Source organism: Apodemus sylvaticus, chromosome 9, assembly GCF_947179515.1.
Source record: "Apodemus sylvaticus chromosome 9, mApoSyl1.1, whole genome shotgun sequence".
Classification (NCBI taxonomy): Eukaryota; Metazoa; Chordata; class Mammalia; order Rodentia; family Muridae; genus Apodemus; species Apodemus sylvaticus.
In genome coordinates, this window is record NC_067480.1 from 25,637,660 (window position 1) to 25,658,837 (window position 21,178).

At 44.7% G+C, this 21,178-nt stretch overlaps 1 protein-coding gene across 1 annotated transcript in view; it reads right to left on the reverse strand.

Moving 5' to 3' along the window:
- Trpm8 (transient receptor potential cation channel subfamily M member 8) overlaps positions 1-21,178 on the reverse strand; it is a 72,572-nt gene that overhangs the window by 30,650 nt on the left and 20,744 nt on the right. Inside the window, exons 8-16 of the mRNA XM_052192727.1 lie at positions 20,844-21,041; positions 16,489-16,591; positions 14,506-14,624; positions 8,706-8,996; positions 6,947-7,042; positions 5,945-6,074; positions 5,429-5,574; positions 1,409-1,521; positions 618-834 (exon numbers count right to left, since the gene is read on the reverse strand). Coding sequence (XP_052048687.1) covers positions 618-834; positions 1,409-1,521; positions 5,429-5,574; positions 5,945-6,074; positions 6,947-7,042; positions 8,706-8,996; positions 14,506-14,624; positions 16,489-16,591; positions 20,844-21,041 — 1,413 coding nt within the window. The remainder of the gene's footprint in view (positions 1-617; positions 835-1,408; positions 1,522-5,428; positions 5,575-5,944; positions 6,075-6,946; positions 7,043-8,705; positions 8,997-14,505; positions 14,625-16,488; positions 16,592-20,843; positions 21,042-21,178) is intronic.

The following is a 21,178-nucleotide window of genomic DNA, read 5'->3' on the forward strand; positions in this document are numbered from 1 at the left end:
GAAGTTTGTGCAGGAATAGAAACCCTGACTAAGACAATGTCCTAGCTGCCTGGGAGCCAATCTTCCACTAGCAGCCTTCAGATGAAGATGTAGAACTCTCAGCTCCTCCTGCACCATGCCTGCCTGGATTCTGCCATGTTCCCACCTTGATGGTTATGGACTGAACCTCCAAACCTGTAAGCCAGACCCAATTAAATGTCACTTATCAGACTTGCCTTGGTCATGGCGTCTGTTCACAGCCGTAAAACCTTAACTACAGCACTTAGTGAGCCCCTGCCCTATGGGGCCTGGGGTAGAGCTTGGATTCAATGGTGAAGGAAAGATCCCAAAATATGCACATCCCAGGAGACTGAACGATCAACCATTGCTGGGGACAGGTTCTTTGGTGGAGAAATTTGCTCACAAATCAGGCTTTGAGCTCCTGTGATGTAGCTTCCATGAGTCGTTGGGTGGGCTTTTGATGACGTTGATGCCTTTGGGTCACCTACTTTCTTGTCAGTTACCCCAATAAACTCACCAGCTCCATAAACTAGCCTTGTGTGGAATCAGGGTCCCATCTGGGATGAGAAGACGTTTATCCACATCTCCCTGGAAAGAACGACACCGCACTTGCCTACCTGCCTCACTTCATCACAGAAGAGGACAAAGACCAGGGCGTAGAGGATCAGCTCAGGGGTGTGTGGCACCGAGTGGAAGTCCATGAGCAGCACGTAGGCAAACAGCAGGAGGAAGGCGATGTAGAAGACCACATTCCAGGAGAAGACCACGAAGGGCGACGTGAAGAAGGCCACATAGTACCAGAGCAGCTTCTTGTGCTTGTCAATGGGCTTCTTCCTAGACAGAGTCAGTGGCAGGGGAGTGTCACCAGTCACATACACTCTCACACACTGGTACACACTGACACACATACACTCTCTCACACACTCAGATACCTTTGTACACACTGACACAGTCACAAATACACATCACAAACATACATACTTGTGTACTCACACATACGTGCACACTTACACAGACATATGTGCTCACATACACATATATTCATACATGTGCACACACAGCCACTCATACTCACATTCACACACTCACACATGCACTTGCACACACTCACACACACACACAGAGGAACCACGGCTTGCTTCCTACCATAGACAAGGAATAGACAGGACAAAACTGGATCCCAAGGCTGACCCAGCCAAAGTTCAGCACCCTCCCCCTTCTGCGATCAGAGAATCCAAATTCAGACTCAGATACTGAAGACAACCTCAGGACCACCTGCGTGAAACCCAACCCAGGAAAAGCCAGGGAAGATGGCAGACTAAGCACACAGATGCCACAGTGAACATTCCATTTACACAAATGCTCAAGCACACACAGGTGATCACACACAAGATGCCCCAGTCCACACCTAAATGACACGAGGCCACAGCCCACCAGGGGGATGATGAATAGACACAGGATAATCTTCCAGTTCTTCGTGTCTCGGGAAATCTCTCCATACCATTGCTTAGAAAGAAAATTCTAGAAGGAAACAGAGACAGAGCACAAATCCTTATTGATGTAAGTATATGGGGGACAGGGCAAGGTCCTTCTCCTCAGCCCTGAACACTCCCGAAACATCTAACCCCTACATCCATGTCTTTCATCTCACAGATATTGTCTGGGTATTTATAAGGAGTGAAGAGACAACCTACAATTCTGTTTGATTTTTACATCTTTTTTTTTTCTAAGTTCAGTTCTATGAGTTTTAAAGAGATGGTTATGTGAGTGAAAATTCACCAAACCTACGAATTTGTAACTATTTTAGTTTATATCTGTGTAAGCTTACAGCTTAAACAAGAACGTTTCAAGCCCCCTCCTCTTTGGGAACACCAAGTTCAAAGACAGGGCCAAGGCAGCCTGCTGAGTCCCCGGGCTCCTGGCTGGAGGCAGGTGGGGTGCTTCTATTTGGAAGCTGAAAGCAAGTCAGGAGAGGAGAGGCTGAAGTAAAAGCAAGATAGGAAGCACGAAGACAACCCCCAACTCTCTGTACTGCCCCCCAAAAGGTGTGGCAGAAAGAGCTTCCATGATGGCGGAGATGAAAAACATCACATTGCTACCAAAAAATAGATAAGGGCCTGACTATACCAAAACCAACAAACAATAAAGCTCACAGCTGGGGAAAAGCCAACCAAAGGGAGTTTGGCATGAAGAGTGCAGAGGAGGGGAGAGCTGAGGTCCAGTAAGAGACTGCGACTGGTGTGCTATGCCCACAGACCTGTGCCTCCTCTCCTATTAGAAAGGATGACAGGCGCCAAGTGCTTCTCCTGTGTACCCTGCTACGCTCTCTTGGTGCCCCACAGATGTATGCTTGGCCAAGAAGGAGCAAGATGGACCCCAGAAAGAGCACCCTGCAAGTAGCATGTTGCAGTTGTAAACACCCCAGGACTCGCAGAACACTCTACAGGGGACCCAGAGACTCCCAAGAACTCCCAGGGACACAGCTCCTCTTATCACAACATGTCTTCTCCTTCCTCCCACAGCTCACTGCCTGCTAACCACCTCCAGCTCACCCCCGGGGCGAGCAGTCTACACTAGCACCTCATCTGAGGTCTCTTTACTGGCCACCTGGTATGATGCAAAGTCCGAAGCAGGAGGCAATCCGCAGAGGATTAAATCCCCGTGCTACAACTTCCTAGCAAGCAAGCATGGGAAATAGCCTAGCAACCTCTCTGAACAATGAGCCCTCAAGATAAAACGAATGGTGCCCACTTCCATGTGCACGGTGCAGATGAAACACAAAACCGGCATGGCTCGTCTGCGTCTCTCTACCTGGTCAGACTCAAGCATTCAGTGCGACTGTGAACACAGTTATAAGCTGCTGCATGCTAAACTTGCCTCAGGATGAACTTCACCCATCTCATGATCTGTCTGTCACTCATAATGACTGTGGCGAAGCAGCTGACTCTGCTGGCCTCCCCTTTCTTGTAGAATTCCATGGTATCACCATGGCAACCACTGTTACCGCTGCTTTTACAGGCTCCTGGGCGTGAACACCTTGCCCCTAGCTGGTGGTGCTGTTTTGGGGTGATTTTCAAGTCTGTCTAGTAGAGATGGGCCCACTGAGGATGGGCCTCTTAGAATAATAGCCTAACCCAGTTCCTAGTCCCATTTTCTGCTTTCTTATCCACCAGGGATGAGATATGTAACTACTATGAACTCTACTCTGTTGGGCTAAAACTGTGAGCCCAAGTCTTCCCTTAAGTTGCCTCTATCAGGTAACTTAAGATAACTCATATAAACAGAAAGATAACTAGTATAGACAACTATGCCCACTTCACAGATGAGAAACTGAGGCCCATCATCTCACATCTACTTCAATAGACCAACACCCAGTCAGGGGACCCAGAGACAGCATTATAATGTACTATTTGCTTTGTGAAAGCCCAAACAATTCTTTCTCCTTGCCATGTGTCTTGGTTTCATTTCTGTCAGTGTGATAAAATATCCTGACAAAAGCATCTTATTTTATCTCTCACATCCATCTTATGGCCCGCCGCAGCAGGAAAGTCAAGGCAGGAATTCAGGGCAGCAAGTCATGTCATATCCTGAATCAAAAGCAGAAAAGTGGATTCATGCTTTGTGTCCAGCTAGCTTTCTCTACTCTTATGCAGTCCAGGGTCCAAATCTAGGGAATAGCACCACCCATAGTAGGCTGAGCCTTCCCACGCCAACAAAGGTGACTGAGGCACAAGGCAGTTAAACCCACCACAGACACTGAACCGGTCAACTGATCTAGGCAATCCTTCCCTGAGACTCTTCCTAGGTGATTCTATAGTATATCAAATTGGCAAAGCTAGGCATCTTATTTATACTAGCCAGAAGATGGAAAGAACCCAGATATCCTTCAACAGAGGAATGGATACAGAAACTATGGTATATATACACAATAGAGTACTATTCAGCTATTAAAAACAATGAATGCATGAAATTCTTAGGCAAATGGATGGAACTAGAAAGTGTCATCCTGAGTGAGGTAACCCAATCACAAAGAACGCGCACGGTATGCACTCACTGATAAGTGGATGTTAGCCCAAAAGCCCAAAATAAACAAGTTACAATTCAGAGCGCAGGAAGCTCAAGGAGGAGGACTGAAGTGGGGGTGCTTTGGTTCCTCTGAGAAAGGGAACAAAATAATCACAGGAGCAATAAAGGAGACAAAGTGTGGAGCAGAGACTGAAGTAAAGGCCACCCAGAGACTGTCCTACCTGGCGATTCATCCTATAAACAGTCACCAAACCCCAACACTATTATGGATGATAAGTGCATACCGAAAGGAGCCTGTTACAGTTGTCTCTGGAGGGGCCCTGCCAGAGCCTTACACACAGAGGCAGATGCTAGCAGCCAACCATTGGACTGGGCATGGGGTCCCCAGTCCAGGAGGAGGAGTTGGAGGTTGACCCGGAGGAGCTGAAGGGGTTTACAGCCCCATGGGAAGAACAATGATGTCGGCCACCCAGACACCCCAAGACTCCCAGGGACTAAACCATCAACCAAGGGGTACACATGGTTCCAGCCAAAAATGTGGCAGAGGAATGCCTTGTCGGGCATCAGTGGGAGGAGTGGTCCTTGGGTAAGTGAAGGCTCAATAGATGCTCCAACAAAGGGAAACGGAGGGGTGGGGAAGGTGGGAGTGGGACGGGTGGAAGGGCATATACTTGGAGGCAGGGGGTGGGAGGAGGGGTTGGGGGTTTTGGGGGAGGGGGTAAACTGAGAAAGTTTTTAGCATTTGAAATGTAAATGAAGATTATATTCAATAATAAAAAATCAAAAACAAAAAACAAAACAAAAAACCCAACAACGACAAAAACCGCATTGCATTGTGGTTTGGGTCTTAAATAGTTTCCAAAGGTCCATACCCTAAAGACATAGTTTCCAGTGGAAGGCACTTTGGAAGGCAGTGCAGTCTTTAAGAGGCTGAAGCCTAGGGGCAGGTTTTAGACCATTGCGGGTTACACCGTTGAAGGACTTTGGTTCCTCCTCTTTCTCACCACTTGCTTCCTGGCTGTCATGAGGTAAATGTCTACCACTATCCCATGCTCTGGCCATAACATCCTGCCTCATCATGAACCCAGAAGCAATGGGCACAACCAACCATAAACTAAAACCTCCAAACACTGTGAGCCAAACTAAAGCTTTGCTCTTTTTATGTTGATCACCTCAGGCATTTTGCTACAGTCCTGGAAAGTCGACTGATGCATTCCTGTACCATCTCCTGACGCAAGACTTTCCACAAAGACTTATGTGTCACTGTCATTCACCTTGTCACCCAGGGACTCCCTCAATGTCTTTTACACAGGTTGAAAAATGTGGATTTTTAATGTCATTTTCTTAATGCAACTGATAGCCCATTCCTTGGTACATCTTTCAGGGCCTGGATTTTTCTTACCTGGACCCCAGGCTGAGCGATGAAATGCTGGTCTGTAGCCTCCACCGCCAGCTCCAGACAGTTGCTCCCACCCCAAGCTTCACAGGAGTAGACCAGCAGCTGTTCTGCCAAGTCTTCATCGCTGCTATAACACTCGGTGAACAACTCTGTATCATCAGGGAGGGCAGAACTGGGATCAGCTGGCAGACACGAGATATGGCCTGCCTGTCCCCAGTCAAAACCTGAACAGACTGGGCATCAGGATCCAGGCAGACAGAGGCATATAGAAAGCTGTCCAAATGTGAGCCTCACTACATGGGTGTTTTTTAAGACACACACAGTCGATGGGGCCCTTCAATGCAGAGGGTGTTGATAAATGCTTATGGAATTCAGCTGCCTTCAACACCTGGCATGCCGCCCTCCCACCCATCTCTGATCCTCTACCTCTCCTTACTTAAAAAAGCCTCTCCTACCCTCTATCCCTCATCCCCACGCCCTCTGGCTGAGATGTCTTGGCATACACTACAGTGCACTCACCCACTGCCCGGGTCTCATACTCATTGGCCAGTTCCTCTGATTCTCCAGCAGCATTGATATCATTCTTAACTTTGGCCAGGGTCTTCAGAAGCTTGCTGGCCCCCAAGGCTGCCAGAGTACAGCCTTTGGTCTTTTGGGGGACAGGGTGGGAAGATATTGGTTAATTTGTAATCCCTTGAAGTGCTAACATCGATGTTAACTTTTGAAAAATGTACACAAGCAGGAAATGGCAAAGTCTACTATTCACGGTGATTCAGTCAAGTTCCTAATGAGCTTGGAGCAGACTCCGACCTCAATAAACTGACTCTTCATAGCCTTGCATGTGGAATCAGCATATAAAAGAAAATACTCGGGTAGATACTGCAAAACATTAAGCTTCTAGCAGCAGGAAGCCTGGTTGACCCATTATGTCAATATTATCATGTTGTAACAGCCACGACACAGGCTGTGTAATCCAGCAGTCAGGGCTAACGTGGAGATGGAAACTCAGGTGTCCATAGATTTATTTAAAGAAATAGTGATGTAGCAAAACAGCAAGAAAATTCTCAACAAATATTTCAAGGCAGAATTTTTACAGAAGTTCCCCCCCCCCCACGCACACACACCTCCTGGTCCATAATGGAATAAAGCTAGAAATTGTTATTTTTATCTTAATCTTATTATAAGTCACTACTTGGGATCAAACCTAAGGTCTTGTGCAAGTGAGGTAAAGGCTTAGAAATGAATTTCTTAAGTTACATTTCAATATATTTCTTATACTTGGGGGAAAATTATGCACAGACACGTGGGGAGCAGGAATGTGCTGGAGGACCCCTAAATGATGCCTTTCTGGGGACCACCCATCCTAGGGACACCCCCAAGGACATGCAAACAGGGGCACAGCCATTGTCCTGGGTACCAGATGCCCCAAATTCTAAATCAGGCATATGAGTATAGGTTAGACCAGATTCCTACAACACAGCATGTATTTGGCCCCAATTCAGTATGGAACTGGACATTTACCTGTTCCCAAATGACCTTGGAGAGTTCCTTTTTGTTCTGAAGAATGGCCCAGATGAAGAGAGCTTGCAGGGGGTGCCGGGTGGTGAGAGATGCGTCCTGCCAGGGGTCAGAACAGCGGGTCATCACATGCAAATGTAACCCAATTTAGGTACATCATTCTAACAGTGAAAGGGGCGGCGGTCAGGAAGCCTGAGAAACTGGCTTTGGAGACCGCTGGAGCTTGGGGCTGAGTCCATTTTAGCAGCTCGGTGGTCTGATCGGCATAGCTCCATGCAGCCCTCAGTAGGTGGTGTGACTTGACAGGAAGTCTTTCATCTATCACAAAAGGCAAAGTACAACTCTACAGGAAGGGATAAGGGGGAGGTTGCAAAGAACAATTTAAAGACTGAATGACTTCAGCTACTCTCCCTCTTGTAGATCAGTCTCTCAGCTAGGAACAAAAAAGCACTCAGAATAAATCTAACCTTCCTGTGGCTTCTGTCTAATGGTCACCATGTAAAAATGTGCTTATTTCTTTGGACTGGTATTCAAAGATTGCAGTCCTAGTTCATATTTAAGATTCTGTATCTTTCAAGGGACCTTGACGGATGGAAAATGGATTTGCGTGTCCTTCAGTTCCCTTGTTGACTTTACCAAACTCTAAACTGCACATATGAGACCCAGTTACTGTGTTTCAAAAATTTTAACATAAATAAATGTCAAGTAGAAGATCTACATTTTCAGTTCCATCACACACTGAGCTCATTTGCATAACACATGCACTTGCAAGCATGTGTGCATACACACACACACACACACACACACACACACACAGACTTAAAAATCTCAGAGTTACACATCATAATGATCCAGTTTGGGTTCCCCCAGAAGAACTCTTGAGATAAGAATTTGAGAAAGTGTTTTCTTTAAGAGGGTAAGGAAATTAAGTCAAAAAAGAAAGAGGCCACTAGGAGGCACACCACCAAGCAGGTGGCCATGGTGTGTGAGCAGGGACTCACTTCCCTGTGCCCCTAAGCTGTCTCCTCTAAATGAGGAGAAATTGGGGCACTCACACAGTGCTGGACTCTAACCAGAGCAAATGTTGATAATAATTACTGATGCTATTGGTGGAACCAGACCCGCCTGGACTAAAAAAGGAATCTCGGGGGATTCACATCTTCTCTCATGGAAATATCCACTACTCCACTTCTTCACAGAAGAGTTACTGGCAGTCCTTCACTCTTTCACCTGCACACCAGGGAGCTATTTTCATAAGCAGGCTGGCATATGAGCAGGAAGCCATCTGTTAGTCCTTGTCCCCATCAAACAGCCTTGGAAAATGTGTCACATAAGCCTTGTGATCTAGAAATGATGTAACTAAGTCACAGCCAGGGGTTAGCACAATACAGAGGGAAAGTTTCCAAGTGTCTTTAATTTTTTTTTTTAGGAAAGATGGTGTGAAAATACATAGCATCCTTCTAGCTGCTTTACAGAAATGGGGAAGAGAACAGGAAAGATGGAGGCAGAGAACTGAATTCTGGGAATAGGAAATATGGAGGCAGAGAACTGAATTCTGGGAATAGGAAATATGGAGGCAGAGAACTGAATTCTGGGAATAGGAAACATAGAGGCAGAGAACTGAATTCTGGGAATAGGAAAGATGGAGGCCGAGAATTTAATTCTGGGAATAGGAAACATGGAGGCAGAGAACTGAATTCTGGGAATAGGAAACATGGAAGCAGAGAACTGAATTCAAATGGATAGCCTCACTGTTACATACATGGAGTTCCACATCCAAGTCCTCCCTGCTGCTTCTGTCCTCTTTCCAGTAGCTTCTACGGAAGTTTGCCACCAACTTCCAGACAAAGGTGAGGAGTGCATCATTGTAGGAGTTCTTGGCGATCTGCAGGTTACGGTACACTAGGGTGCTGAAGTGGGTGGAGAAGAGCTCTGTGAGGACTTCGTTGGTGAGAAACTTCTGCAGGTTCAGGCCATTCTCCAGAAAGAGGCGGACAAACTTGGGCCTGTCCTTTATGAGGGCTGTGAACATGACTTCCTGAAGGTCGGCAGACTAAAAAGAAAGAGCAGGAGAGAGCTCATACCCCAAGGCCAACAAAGAGAACACAAAGTGCCTCTGCATTCCAGCCACAAAATCCTAGCATCTTCTGCTTCTCTCTCCATTCAGTTCTGACAATGAAATTCATCTTTTCAGCATCTAGATGGGAAAGCGGCACAGTGGAGCCTTTGAGTGTGGGAACACACTTTGAATGTGAATATACTGATGTGGAGATAGCATGCCCAGTTAAGCATGAAGTGGGTCAGGAACTGACTCTGGCAGAAAGAGCATCAGGAGGAGAAGCCACAGTGGGAGTCTACAGTAGATACAATGAGCCAGCATCAGTGCTGCCTGTCCACACTATGGGCTCTGTTGCCCTTCCTAGGTAAACTCCAACCTTCCCTACAGTGACAGAGTCCTCAGACAATTGCCAAAATGGAACCCATCAAACCACATACTGTCTAGCAAATATCTGGGGGGGGGGTGGTGACACAGCAGCAACTCACTAGAATGCTAGGTGTTGGCCACCTGTGTCCATGTGTCCTGAGTGTCTGGTAAAAATGGTCCTACCGAGCTCTCCCAAGAATCCTGATTCTTATTTATTTTTAGACAGGGTCTTAACTTGGTAATCCAGTCTGGCCTGAAACTCACCACATAATCCATGCTGGCTTTGGATTCATGGTAATCCTCCTGTTTCAGCCTCCCAAAGGCTGATATTATAGGCAGAAGCCATTGTCTAGTTTTCCTAAGAGTCTAAGAAAGACCAGTGCTTCCTTTAGCCACAATCCAGTAGGTTTGCTCTGTATCAACTTTTAGGTGTATTATATGGCTGCCATGATATTTATTACAAGTTAGTTTCATTGCCAGCACTCACAGATCCAAAGGGCTACCACAACTTTATTTTAAGCATTAAAAGTGGAAAGCACAAGGTCTGACAACAGGGAAACCCCCTGCAGAAGCCTATGGAATCTATCCCCCAGAGCCCAGGCCCTCTGGCACCCCCTGAATCCATGACTCCTCGACGACAGCAGGCTACTTCACTCCCTCGGTTCCTTGTCTGGCCCCTAGTGTAATGGCAGCATCAGTGTTTTCATATCTGCCTAATGCTGTTTACTTACATTTGCATATTCCCTAGGGGAAATTGTTAAGGGATCTTTGGGTCCTCCACTGTTTTTTAAAATTTATTATTACTATTATTATTGTCATTATCATTATCATTATTATTAGTTTTTCACTTTACAACCTGCTCACTGGCCCCCTCCCAGGCACGCCCTCCCACAGTCCTTCCCGCATCCCCCTCCCCTTCTCCTCTGAGTGGGTGGGCCATTCCCTGAATATCCCCTCCAACCTGGCACTTCGAATCTCTTCGAGGCTAGGTGCTTCCTCTTCCACTGAGGCCAGACAACAGAGGCCAGTAGAACACATCCCAAGCATAGGCAACAGCTCTTGAGATAGCCACCATTCCAGTTATTCAGAACCCACAGGAAGGTCAAGTTTCTCACCTCCTACATATGTGCAGGGAGGCCAAGGTCCAGCCCGTGTATGTTCTTTGGTTAGTGGTTGAGAGTCTGAGAGCCCCAAGGGTCCAGGTTAGTCAACTCTGCTGCTATTTCTGTGGAGTTCCTGTTCCCTTTGGGGATCCCCGACTCTTTAGATCTCTCTGGGTAAAAGGTTCATCTGGGAAGAGTGGTATCTACACTTTCTCCACTGTCCTCAAAGCTTGTGTCCATTACACCTACTATCTTCCATTTCGTTCTAAGTGTGTGTGTGCTTTCCCATTGGTCCCACACAGACAGCATGGGGCAGTGGTTCTCAGACTTGGGGACTTGCTACAGCAGACTGCTGGCGATCAACCTTGCTTCTTACTCAGCAAGCTTGAGACAGAATGTAGCAGTTTACGCCACTAGGTAGGGAGTTTCTTGGTTATACTGTCACTGGTCTTAGGACCATCCTGAGAATGAATCTCTTAAGTACAGGAAAGGAGAGACTGTGTGTATGTGGCACATGAGCGCACACACATTTGTTTGCAAACCTTGATTCTACCAATCACTAGTTCAATGAGTCAGAACAAGACTTTTGTCTCCAAGCCTCAGTTTGCTTTGCTCTGCTCAGTGAAAACAGATGAGATAACCCAGGTCACACTCTACCAGAGATTCAAGCTCAGAGCAGCGCCCCCTCCCCCAGACACCACCAGGAGCCTCCATCCAGGAACATCTATGGTGCTCGGACTTACTCGTCAACAAAATGAGATCACCTCTGCTGTAGGTTGATGTGAGTGGCTGGGAAAACTGCTATGTGCCTTGTGAAGCACTGCGTAATGTCATTTTCAAATTTTCTTTAAGTGGATAATAGTATAGATCTTAGTAAGAGCCAGTGTTCCAAGCTGTTTAGAAACGCCATCTAATTTAATCAAGTGTAACAACACAATGTGAAAAGTAGTGTTACAGCTACTCATTGTGTTTTCAAGCAAGCCTGAAAAATCTTTAGCAAAAGCTCTCTGAGAGAAACACACACCCTGATGCAGTGTCGCCTGAGTCCTATGACGCACGTACTCCTGCTGTGGTGAGTTTTCAGCTACGACTGTGACACCTCTGAATGAAGAACTGGAAATAGAACTGGAGGCTCCCACTAGTAGACAGGGTCCTACATAGTGGGCCCACACTTGACAGCAGGCTCCTACATAAGTGAAGCCTAACAGTAGACAGTAGCAGCAGAAGTAACACCAGTCTCCAAACATAATTTCTAAAATAAGTAGAAAGTCATGAGTTGATGGGGAGGCATTGTATGTGTGTGGTGCAGGTGTGTGTGTGTGTGTGTGTGTGTGTGTATGTGCAGGCGTATATGTGCAGGTGTGTGTATATGTGTAGGCATATGTGCACAGGTGTGTGTGTGTGTGCAGGTGTATATGTGCAGGTGTGTGTGTATGTGTAGGCATATGTGCACAGGTGTGTGTGTGTGTGCAGGTGTATATGTGCAGGTGTGTGTGTATGTGTAGGCATATGTGCACAGGTGTGTGTGTATATGCAGGTGTATATGCGCAGGTGTGTGTGTGTGTGTGTGTAGGTGTATGTGCACAGGTGTGTGTGTGTATGTGTAGGTGTATGTGCACAGGTGTGTGTGTGTGTGCAGGTGTATATGTGTAGGTGTGTGTGTATGTGTAGGTGTATGTGCACAGGTGTGTGTGTGTGTGTGTGTGTGTGCAGGTGTATATGTGCAGGTGTGTGTGTATGTGTAGGTGTATGTGCACAGGTGTGTGTGTGCAGTTGTATATGTGCAGGTGTGTGTGTGCATGTGTAGGTGTATGTGCACAGGTATGTTTGTGTGTGTGTGTGTGTGTGTGTGTGCAGGTATATATGTACAGATGTGTATGTATGTATAAGTGTATGTGCACAGGTGTGTGTGTGTGTGTATGTGCAGGTGTATATGTGCAGGTATGTGTGTGTATGTATAGGTGTAATATGCACAGGTGTGTGTGTGCGCGGGTGTATATGTGCAGGTGTGTGTGTGTATGCAAGTGTATATGTGCAGGTGTGTGTATGCAAGTGTATATGTGCAGGTGTGTGTGTGTATGTGTAGGTGTATGTGCACAGGTGTGTGTGTGCATGTGCAGGTGTGTGTGTATGTGTAGGTGTATGTGCACAGGTGTGTGTGTGTGTGTGTGTGCAGGTGTATATGTGCAGGTGTGTGTGTGTATGTGTAGGTGTATGTGTACAGGTGTGTGTGTGTGCAAGTGTATATGTGCAGGTGTGTGTGTGTATGTATAGGTGTATGTGCACAGGTGTGTGTGTGTGTGTGTGTGTGTGTGCCCTTAATTGTACTCATGAAAAGGCCAGAGCAAGGCATCACATCTCTTCCTCTCACTCGCCTCCATATTGCCCTGAGGCTAGACCTCTAACTAAACATGAAGTTTGGCTAGTTTCTGTAGCTAGTGAGCTCTTGGGATCCACCAGTGTCCATTCCTTGGAGCTGGCATTTTACACACACACACACACACACACACACACACAGCCATATGCATATTTTATGTGACTGATGGTGATTCATACTCAAGGGCTTCATGCTTGCCGAGGGAATGCTCCAGCCCACTGAGCTATCTCCACCATCCGCAAAGACATTAATTAGCCTTAATTATGTCTTACTTTTTATTTTCATGGAATTTCTTCAAATTATGTTGTACAATTCAATTTTTAATAATAACTATATTCAACAACATTAATTTATGAAAACTTAGCAGCTAACTTTTGCAAGTCAGTATGTGTTGGCACCGGCCTGGTACTGTACTAGAGAACTGACCAGAGCATAGTTGAGGACCTTGCCCAGGGACACACAGATAGCTACTCCAGCACTCAAACTCTTAACCTTCATGTCCTTCCCCCTAACCACTTTCATCTGAGGTAATAAAATTAAATGTATAATGTCCACAAGTATCTATGTTTATTTACCACCTGACCTTATTTAAATAGAATATTCCCCTCGGAGGGATTCATTTACGAATCAATTAATTAATGCAGTTGTACTTACACTTTTCCTCCATTAACTGAAGCCCTGTGATGTGTACTAGGGTTCATTATAGTGCAAAGACCAAACACCACACAATGTTTGCTAAAGGAATGAATAACTCAAAAATTCATGAGCCATTACCATTTCTACTACCATCATTAAGATTGATTATATGTTAATGTACATCAAGTCCTGATGATACAGTGGTGTGTCTGAGAGTGTTTTTTTAACCTGGCCTCTGAAGATGGAAACTGAGTTCTGTACATCTTCAAATCCACACATACATGTGTAAAATCAAATCTGTCCTCACTGCCCTTAATAACTTCAACTATTCAGAAGAACCTAACAACAAAGATGCACCCTTGTAGATCTGTTTGCTGGTTCAATTGTTCCTCCTAAGCAGAGTTTCCAACGCTGATTGGAATGGATGATTTAGATGCATGTAAGCCCATACACGGGCTCTTAAAATGTTTATCAAATGGAAAATATAGAAAAGGGATCTGCTGGAAATGAATAGTTTTTAAATACACATGCAACTTCATTTGACCCAGGGAATCCCAAGAACCTCGCAAGGTGAGTGTCTTCAGCAAAGCTGTCCCACTCTTCCTTCATACAGCTCATCCCTGGAAAATCTGTTACCAGAACTCAGCTGGGTGAGGAAGTGGCAAAAGAAAGGGGCTGTCTTGATCTTTTTAGTCAAACCAGATCGATAATCCCACAACAGTCCCCATCCTATCACCCATCCCCTCCTGAGAGCAGACCCAGAGCTCCACATCAGACAGGGCCATACATTAAGGACAGCCTACAGTAGAGCCGTTGGCTGTGTTATCTGTTTGTAAGAAGCCTGCTATGTCAGCATCATGATTCCATCCTACAAGGAAGGAAATTGAGGCTGGACAAAACTGATTTACCAGGACAGAGCCATTAACAAGATTCTAGTTGATGACGTCACAGGATATAGACCGCCTCCTGTTGAGACCATTGTCCCCACTAACCCAGGGATAACCCGCAAGGCTTCTGCTACCTCCCATCGGCGGTCATTGGTGAAAATCTCATCATTGGCAAGGTCCAGCTGGTTCCACTCCAGCAGAAGCTTCAGCTGTCCGTTCCAGTTGTCCTTGTCTTGCTCATTAGTACTGAAGGCTGGAAGTGGGACAGGAAGAAAAGGTACAGACCAACAGGCCACACATAAGGAAGCCAGGCTATTACGTCCAACTGTCAGAGCCACTCATCGAAGCCCTGGAATCAGACAAAACTGTCATGTCTCTACTGTCCCCATTCTATCTGCATTGGGTATGCCCTGGAGTCCATAATGACTAACCCAGAACACAATATCTTTCTGTTACATGCGAATACAGTGTAACTAGGATATATTGGCGTGTAGATTGAGCCTCCATATTATATTCTAAAAGTTGGATTTGATTTATCCTATACCTAAATCTACAAAATAATTAACCACATCGCAACAATGTATTTGTGATGATTTGAGTGTGAAAGGTTCCTCCCAGTCTCCTGCACTTGAATTCTTGGTCTCTAGTTACTGGCGCAGTTCTGAGAGGCTGTGGAATGTCTAGAAGGCAGACTTAGCTAGAGGAAGTGGCCACATGAGGCAGGTCTTAGAGGCCAAACTTCCAACCCAATCTCTTCCTGCCCCTTTCTCTCCCCACTCTCTCTCTCTCTTCTCATCTATCTGTCTACCTACCTGCCTACCTACCTACCTACTTACCTACCTGCCTACCTACTTACCTACCTACTTACCTACTTACCTACCTACATACCTACCCACTTATCTACCTACTCAGCTACCTACCTACTTACCTACCTACCTACTTACCTCCCTCCCTACCTAACTACCTACCTACCTACTTACCTACCTACCTATCTACCTACCTACTTACCTACCTATCTACCTACCTACTTACCTATCTACCTATTTACCTACCTACCTACCTACTTACCTACCTACCTACCTACCTACCTACCTACCTCTGCCTCTACCATCTCTAACCCTTCTTCCTAGTCCATCCAGATATGAGGAGGAGAGGAGTCTTAGGTAACTGCTCCAACCTCCACAGAGCTGCCTGTCACCTCCATGGTAGATTACTTCCCTTAAAGCCATGATTTAAAGCAAGTCCTCCTCTTTGATGCTACTTTTGTCAGATATTTAGCCTCAGAAATGAGAAAAGGAACTAATATAGCACACATGGCTATTTCCAGAGTTGATATGTTCTAGATCTATGTATTTAGCTAGACCTAATTCTATTGGGATAAATATCAATATTGACAAGCTTCTGACCAGCACAAGAATGTTCTAATAAATGCCTAATGATTAAATTACACCATGTGGTCCCAGATTTTCTCTGTATACTTTGCATTTATTCGTTAGGTATGTCTACCTAAAAGGCAAGGCTTTACTAGTATCTATTTAATACAAGTAATTCCACTTTGATGGAATACTTCTTTGAGACAGGGCTTTATTATGTAGCTCTGGCTTTCCTGGAACTCACTATCAGGTTGGCCTTGAACTCATGGAGTTCTACTCGCCTCTGCCTCCTAGGTGCTAGAATTAAAGGTATGTGCCACCACGGCTGGTTCACTTCAATGGAATTCTAAGACAGCTAAGCCTTGTTCTTCCTAGAGGTCAGTCATAACCTTCAGGAGATGTGTGAACCCCTGAAGTTGAATTCAAAGTTATTTGTGTGTGTGTGTGTGTGTGTGTGTGTGTGTGTGTGTAGCACATGAACACGTGTGCATGTGAAGCACGTGTGCACATACTCCTGGAAGTACAAAGTCATTACAACATTTTTAAAGGAGTCTGAGACCCCAAAAGTACTTGAAACCACGATTAGAAACAACTGCTGGCAGAGTACGTTGGCTATGCTTGATCAGCCTTTTAGTGACCCAAAACGTCTTATTCTGTGAAATTTGTGCATCCAAGGAAGTTCACCTGATCTAGCAGTCATTTTATCTTCCAAGGATGTACTCTCAGGGAGATGACTCCACTCACCTTTGTACAGTGCATAGGAAATGGCGTTGCTCACAATCTCATCTCCAGCTTCTTCCATCTTAATGACCGTGAGTAGGTGGGAACTCTCAAGAATTTCTTTGAGCTGGTAATACGTCATGAAGAATGTTGTCAATCAACAGATCTTAGGCATGATGAATATAAACTTCTTTTTTGATGACTCTATTCTTTTGCATTTCCATACACACACACATATATATGTATATGTAATTCTAACCCCATATTATTCTCTTGTTTTCCCCCCTGCTCCCTCTAAACCCTTTCTTCTTCTCAACAGATCTCCTTCTACTGCTGTGATCTCTCCCCCATATGTTCATGTGGCATATGTGTATGTTTGTGTGTATGCATGTGCATTTGTATGTGTATGCATTTGTCTGTCTGTCTGTCCATGAATCCCACTGCATTTAATTCGGGTTGCCTGTATGAGCATCAGTGAAGGATTACTCCCTTGAGTCCAGGCAACTTTGCACCAGCAGAGGATATGACACTTCCTCCCCCAACAACCATTAGCTACCTATAGCTCCCCATAGAAGAAGCCAGCTTTTATATGAGTCTACCCCAACTATGATTATTCCATGTTTGTTTTTCATGACCACAAATTGAGGATTCTATATCTTCCTCCTCACCTGCCTCAGCTGAACCCACAGCCTCTAACTTCTGAATTGTATAAATGATCCCTTGACCACAACAACTATTGCGGTCAGAGTACTAGTTATACAGGGACACACACACATTAAAAAGTTCCTATTATAGTGCTGTGAAAGCTTCATTCAACTAGGGGAGGTGTGTGTCTGTCTGTGTGTGCATGCATGCATGCATGTGTCTGTCTGTCTCTGTCTCTCTCTGTGAGTGTATGTGTCTGTCTATATGTCTGTATGTGTATGTGTGTGCATGCATCTTTCTGTCTCTCTGTGCATATGTGAGTGTGTATGTCTATGTGAATGCATATCTGTCTCTCTATGTGTGTGTGTGTATGTGTGTGTGTGTGAATGCATGTGAAAGAGAGATGAAACCTGACACACAAAAGATACCAAATGTCTGGTAAGTAAATGAATGAAGATCAGGCAACAGAAGACCATAAAAACCATCTAAGTGTGGTTGGTCATAAAGTCTGAGACAGGAGGAAGGAATAATTCCAAAGCAAACAAGCAGGAGGACTTGATGGCAGCGATCAATGGCTTACATTATTGGGGTTTTTTTTTATTCGATATATTTTTATTTACATTTCAAATGATTGAAAGACAAATATACTATCCTTTGTGATTTTTTTGTAGTGTTTAATTTTGAAAGAGTCTTTGAAAAAGCACCTAACTTCAAGTTATTTCTGATTGGTGAATAAAGATGCCAACAGCCAATAGCTGGGCAGAAGAGACACAGGTGGAGTTTAGGTTTCGTGGGCTTGGGAGGCCGTGAGAAAAAAGAAAGTACAGGAGAGGAGAAAGGAGAAGCCACCATGGGTTAAGGGTCACAAAACAGCTCCATCAGTGTAAGACATCTTTGATTTTGTAATAAAAATGGGGAGAAAAGAAAACAAACACAGATACGGAGCACAGTGAGAACCATAGAGAGGGTTCCATGAACGTTTTAACTGTGTTTGAATGAATGCTATGGGCTCATAGTACTTGTATGAAATCAGTGTGAGAGAGCCACTGGGGGACAAGGTGTGCTCTCAGGGACAGAAAGATAGAGATTTCTTGGAGAGATGGAGTTCATGAGTTCAGCTTTGGAAGTCAGCCATCCATGTGACCAGTGAGGTCATTCAAGACTACACTGGGCTGGGCAGTGGTGGCGCACGCCTTTAATCCTAGCACTTGGGAGGCAGAGGCAGGCAGATTTCTGAGTTCAAGGCCAACCTGGTCTACAGAGTGAGTTCCAGGACAGCCAGGGCGGCACAGAGAAACCCTGTCTCAAAAAAAACCAAAAGAGAGAGAGAGAGAGAGAGAGAGAGAGACTACACTGAAAGGATGCTTATATATTTCACTTATTTACATATTTATTAGTTAAGAATCCCATTCCCAAGTTGGGTCTTTTGGGAAATCTGTACCAATTGCACAACTCCATATGAATGCATAGTTAAAATGCCAGAGTAATTTTCATTTTTATGTATGTCTTCTGGTTGAAATAATTAGAAATAAATATATTTAATTTGCTGTGAATATAAATTAGATATGAATCACAGAAATGATAATATAATCAAAGGCAACAAAATTAGCCTGACATTTAGCTTAGGATGAATTGGCTATGATAATTTTCTTGAAGTAGAATTCAAAATCCTTCTTAAAGAATGGAGGGACCATTAGGACTATTTCATTCTTTGGATATGACGGGAACCAGACTCCACATATCAACTTGTAGAAGACTTAAAATGGAAAGCCACTGGAATGAACGCAGGTCCATGTTAAGCAGGCAAACTAAACTTCTTCATGCCTTCCTCTCTGGGTATTCTTGCACTGGCCACTGAATTATTTTCACCTATTGTAGGAAATAGAGAGAGGTGCCCGGTATGCAACACCTGTGACTAACATTTGTCTGTTCACCTGTTAGAATTCACTAAAGCTATACAGGTGTGCAATGTGCAGAGAATCAGAAATGTATCCTTATTTCAGACAGCATGCACCCTTCTCCTTATTGATCTATTTCTGTGTGAAAATAATATCAAGCAATGATCTTACTGGCCATTGTAACACTTCATTATTTCTGGGTAGACAGTGAGTTTGACCCTTCCAATGCCAAATCTATGATAGGTATCTTCCCTGGTATCTGTTGCTTGCAGAATGTGATACGCGCATCTAAGGAGACCAGCATGTGTCATGGACTGACTGCGATGTGTGGGCTCAACCAGTACACTCGGGACTCCGCACAAGAAAGGATGCCCATGGTGGGATTCCTCTCAGCCTCTTTGTTCAATTTTGCCTTCAACCTTCCTCAAATTTCAGTCTTTATCTCCCGTTGCCTGATTCTTGTGCTAAACTTGGACGTGACAAAACATAATCTTTTCGAGAACTTTCCTACAAAACCACCAATGTTACCTTTTGGTGTGAAAATCTAAAACAAACAAACAAACAAACAAAACCCACAATATCTCAGTGGGAAGATCACGCAAACCAGCAATAGGCAAGGCCTAGCCCAGCACAGGTACAGTCTCTGGGCTGTGGGGCTGAAATTCAACCATATTTCCAGGCTCCAAATTTCTAAATTTTAGACAATTGGCTTAATCTAGGAAAGACTTGTTTTCTAACTACTTCAGATCCCACCATTCCATCAAGCTAATGAGTGAACCATGCTCTCGTGTAAAATCAAAGGAGCTCACTAGGGCCCCACTCCATGGAATTAGTAAAGAATGCCTTGCAACACAGAAAGCTGGGTTAACTTGTGTCATCTTTCAGTCAGTATTTTTTTTCTGCCCAGACTTGCAGTAAGTAATATTGTAAGCAAAAAAAAAAAAAAAAAAAGAAAAAAAGAAAAATCTTTTATGGTTCAGGACTTCAATTTGCCTCATTTAATGTCTTGAGGGCCTCTACAGATACTAAATATTGCTGGAGCTACACTCTAGTTTTTTAAAATCTTATTGTTATTATCATCCATTATATAACTAAACACAACCTTCCATTGACTCTATGATGAAAATAGCCCTTGTGCTATAAGCCTGTTATTTTCTCAGAGGATAAAAATGTAAGTGGCAGCATTTGCTCCTAAAAATATCCAAACACATTTCTGGTGGTATGAACTGGTATGGGTAAAGGGGCTGAGATAAAGGGGGGCTCTCTCGTGACCTGGGCAGCCAATCATCACATATGAACAGCAGTAATGAAACAAACAGAAAGAATATATGACATTAGTACACCCAAATGTTTTTATAAAGACTATCAGCCAGAAGCTTAAATGTTCCTGTATGCCAACTTTCCTCACAAGTCTGCTAAGAAAGATGAGAGATTCCAAAGCAACCAAAGGCTGTAGGGTCTAGATGGTAGTTCTACCCCAGTGATGACTTCAGTAGATGCTGACTCTGGGTAGAGTCTGCATTTCTAGGGACTTCCTTCCTCCCAGTCTGTGATGCATACCAAACACAGAAGCATATGTGTTGGCCTTGTGGCACAAGAGAAAGAAGGCAAACTTGGCAAAGGGCTTGAGCTTATCTCTTAAGAACAGATAATTGGAAAGTATACAACTTATCCAAATTTCAATTTCCAGCAAGGCATCTAGTATAGACCAGAGAACAGCATCAGCATCATGAAGAAAACCCAAATACTCACTGTTGCTGGAATCAAGAACATAAGACATTGCCCCATCCCAGGAACCATCCACACCCAGCCTCCAGCATCTTCCCCCAAGCTCACCCATTTGATCCAGCTTTCAATCTCCTCTTCAGGAAGCCGAGACACGGTGCGTGGTAAAAACCGTACCAGCTTCTCTTTGACCATGGAAGAGGTTAAAACATCCTCCACCTCCACCAGGCTGGCAATCACATCGGCAATCTGCCCCGAGCCCTCCACCACCACACAGGGAATCTTACTTTTGATAGAGGTGTTGATGGCCTAGGAGAGGGAGTTGGACAGATAGAAGAGACTGTGGTGATCAGCATGGTCCAGCTCAGACCCAAGGTTCTCAGTCAAGGGGGTGAACAAGGTGCTTTGATGCCTCTTACTGCCTCTCCCATTGTGGCTTTTATCTC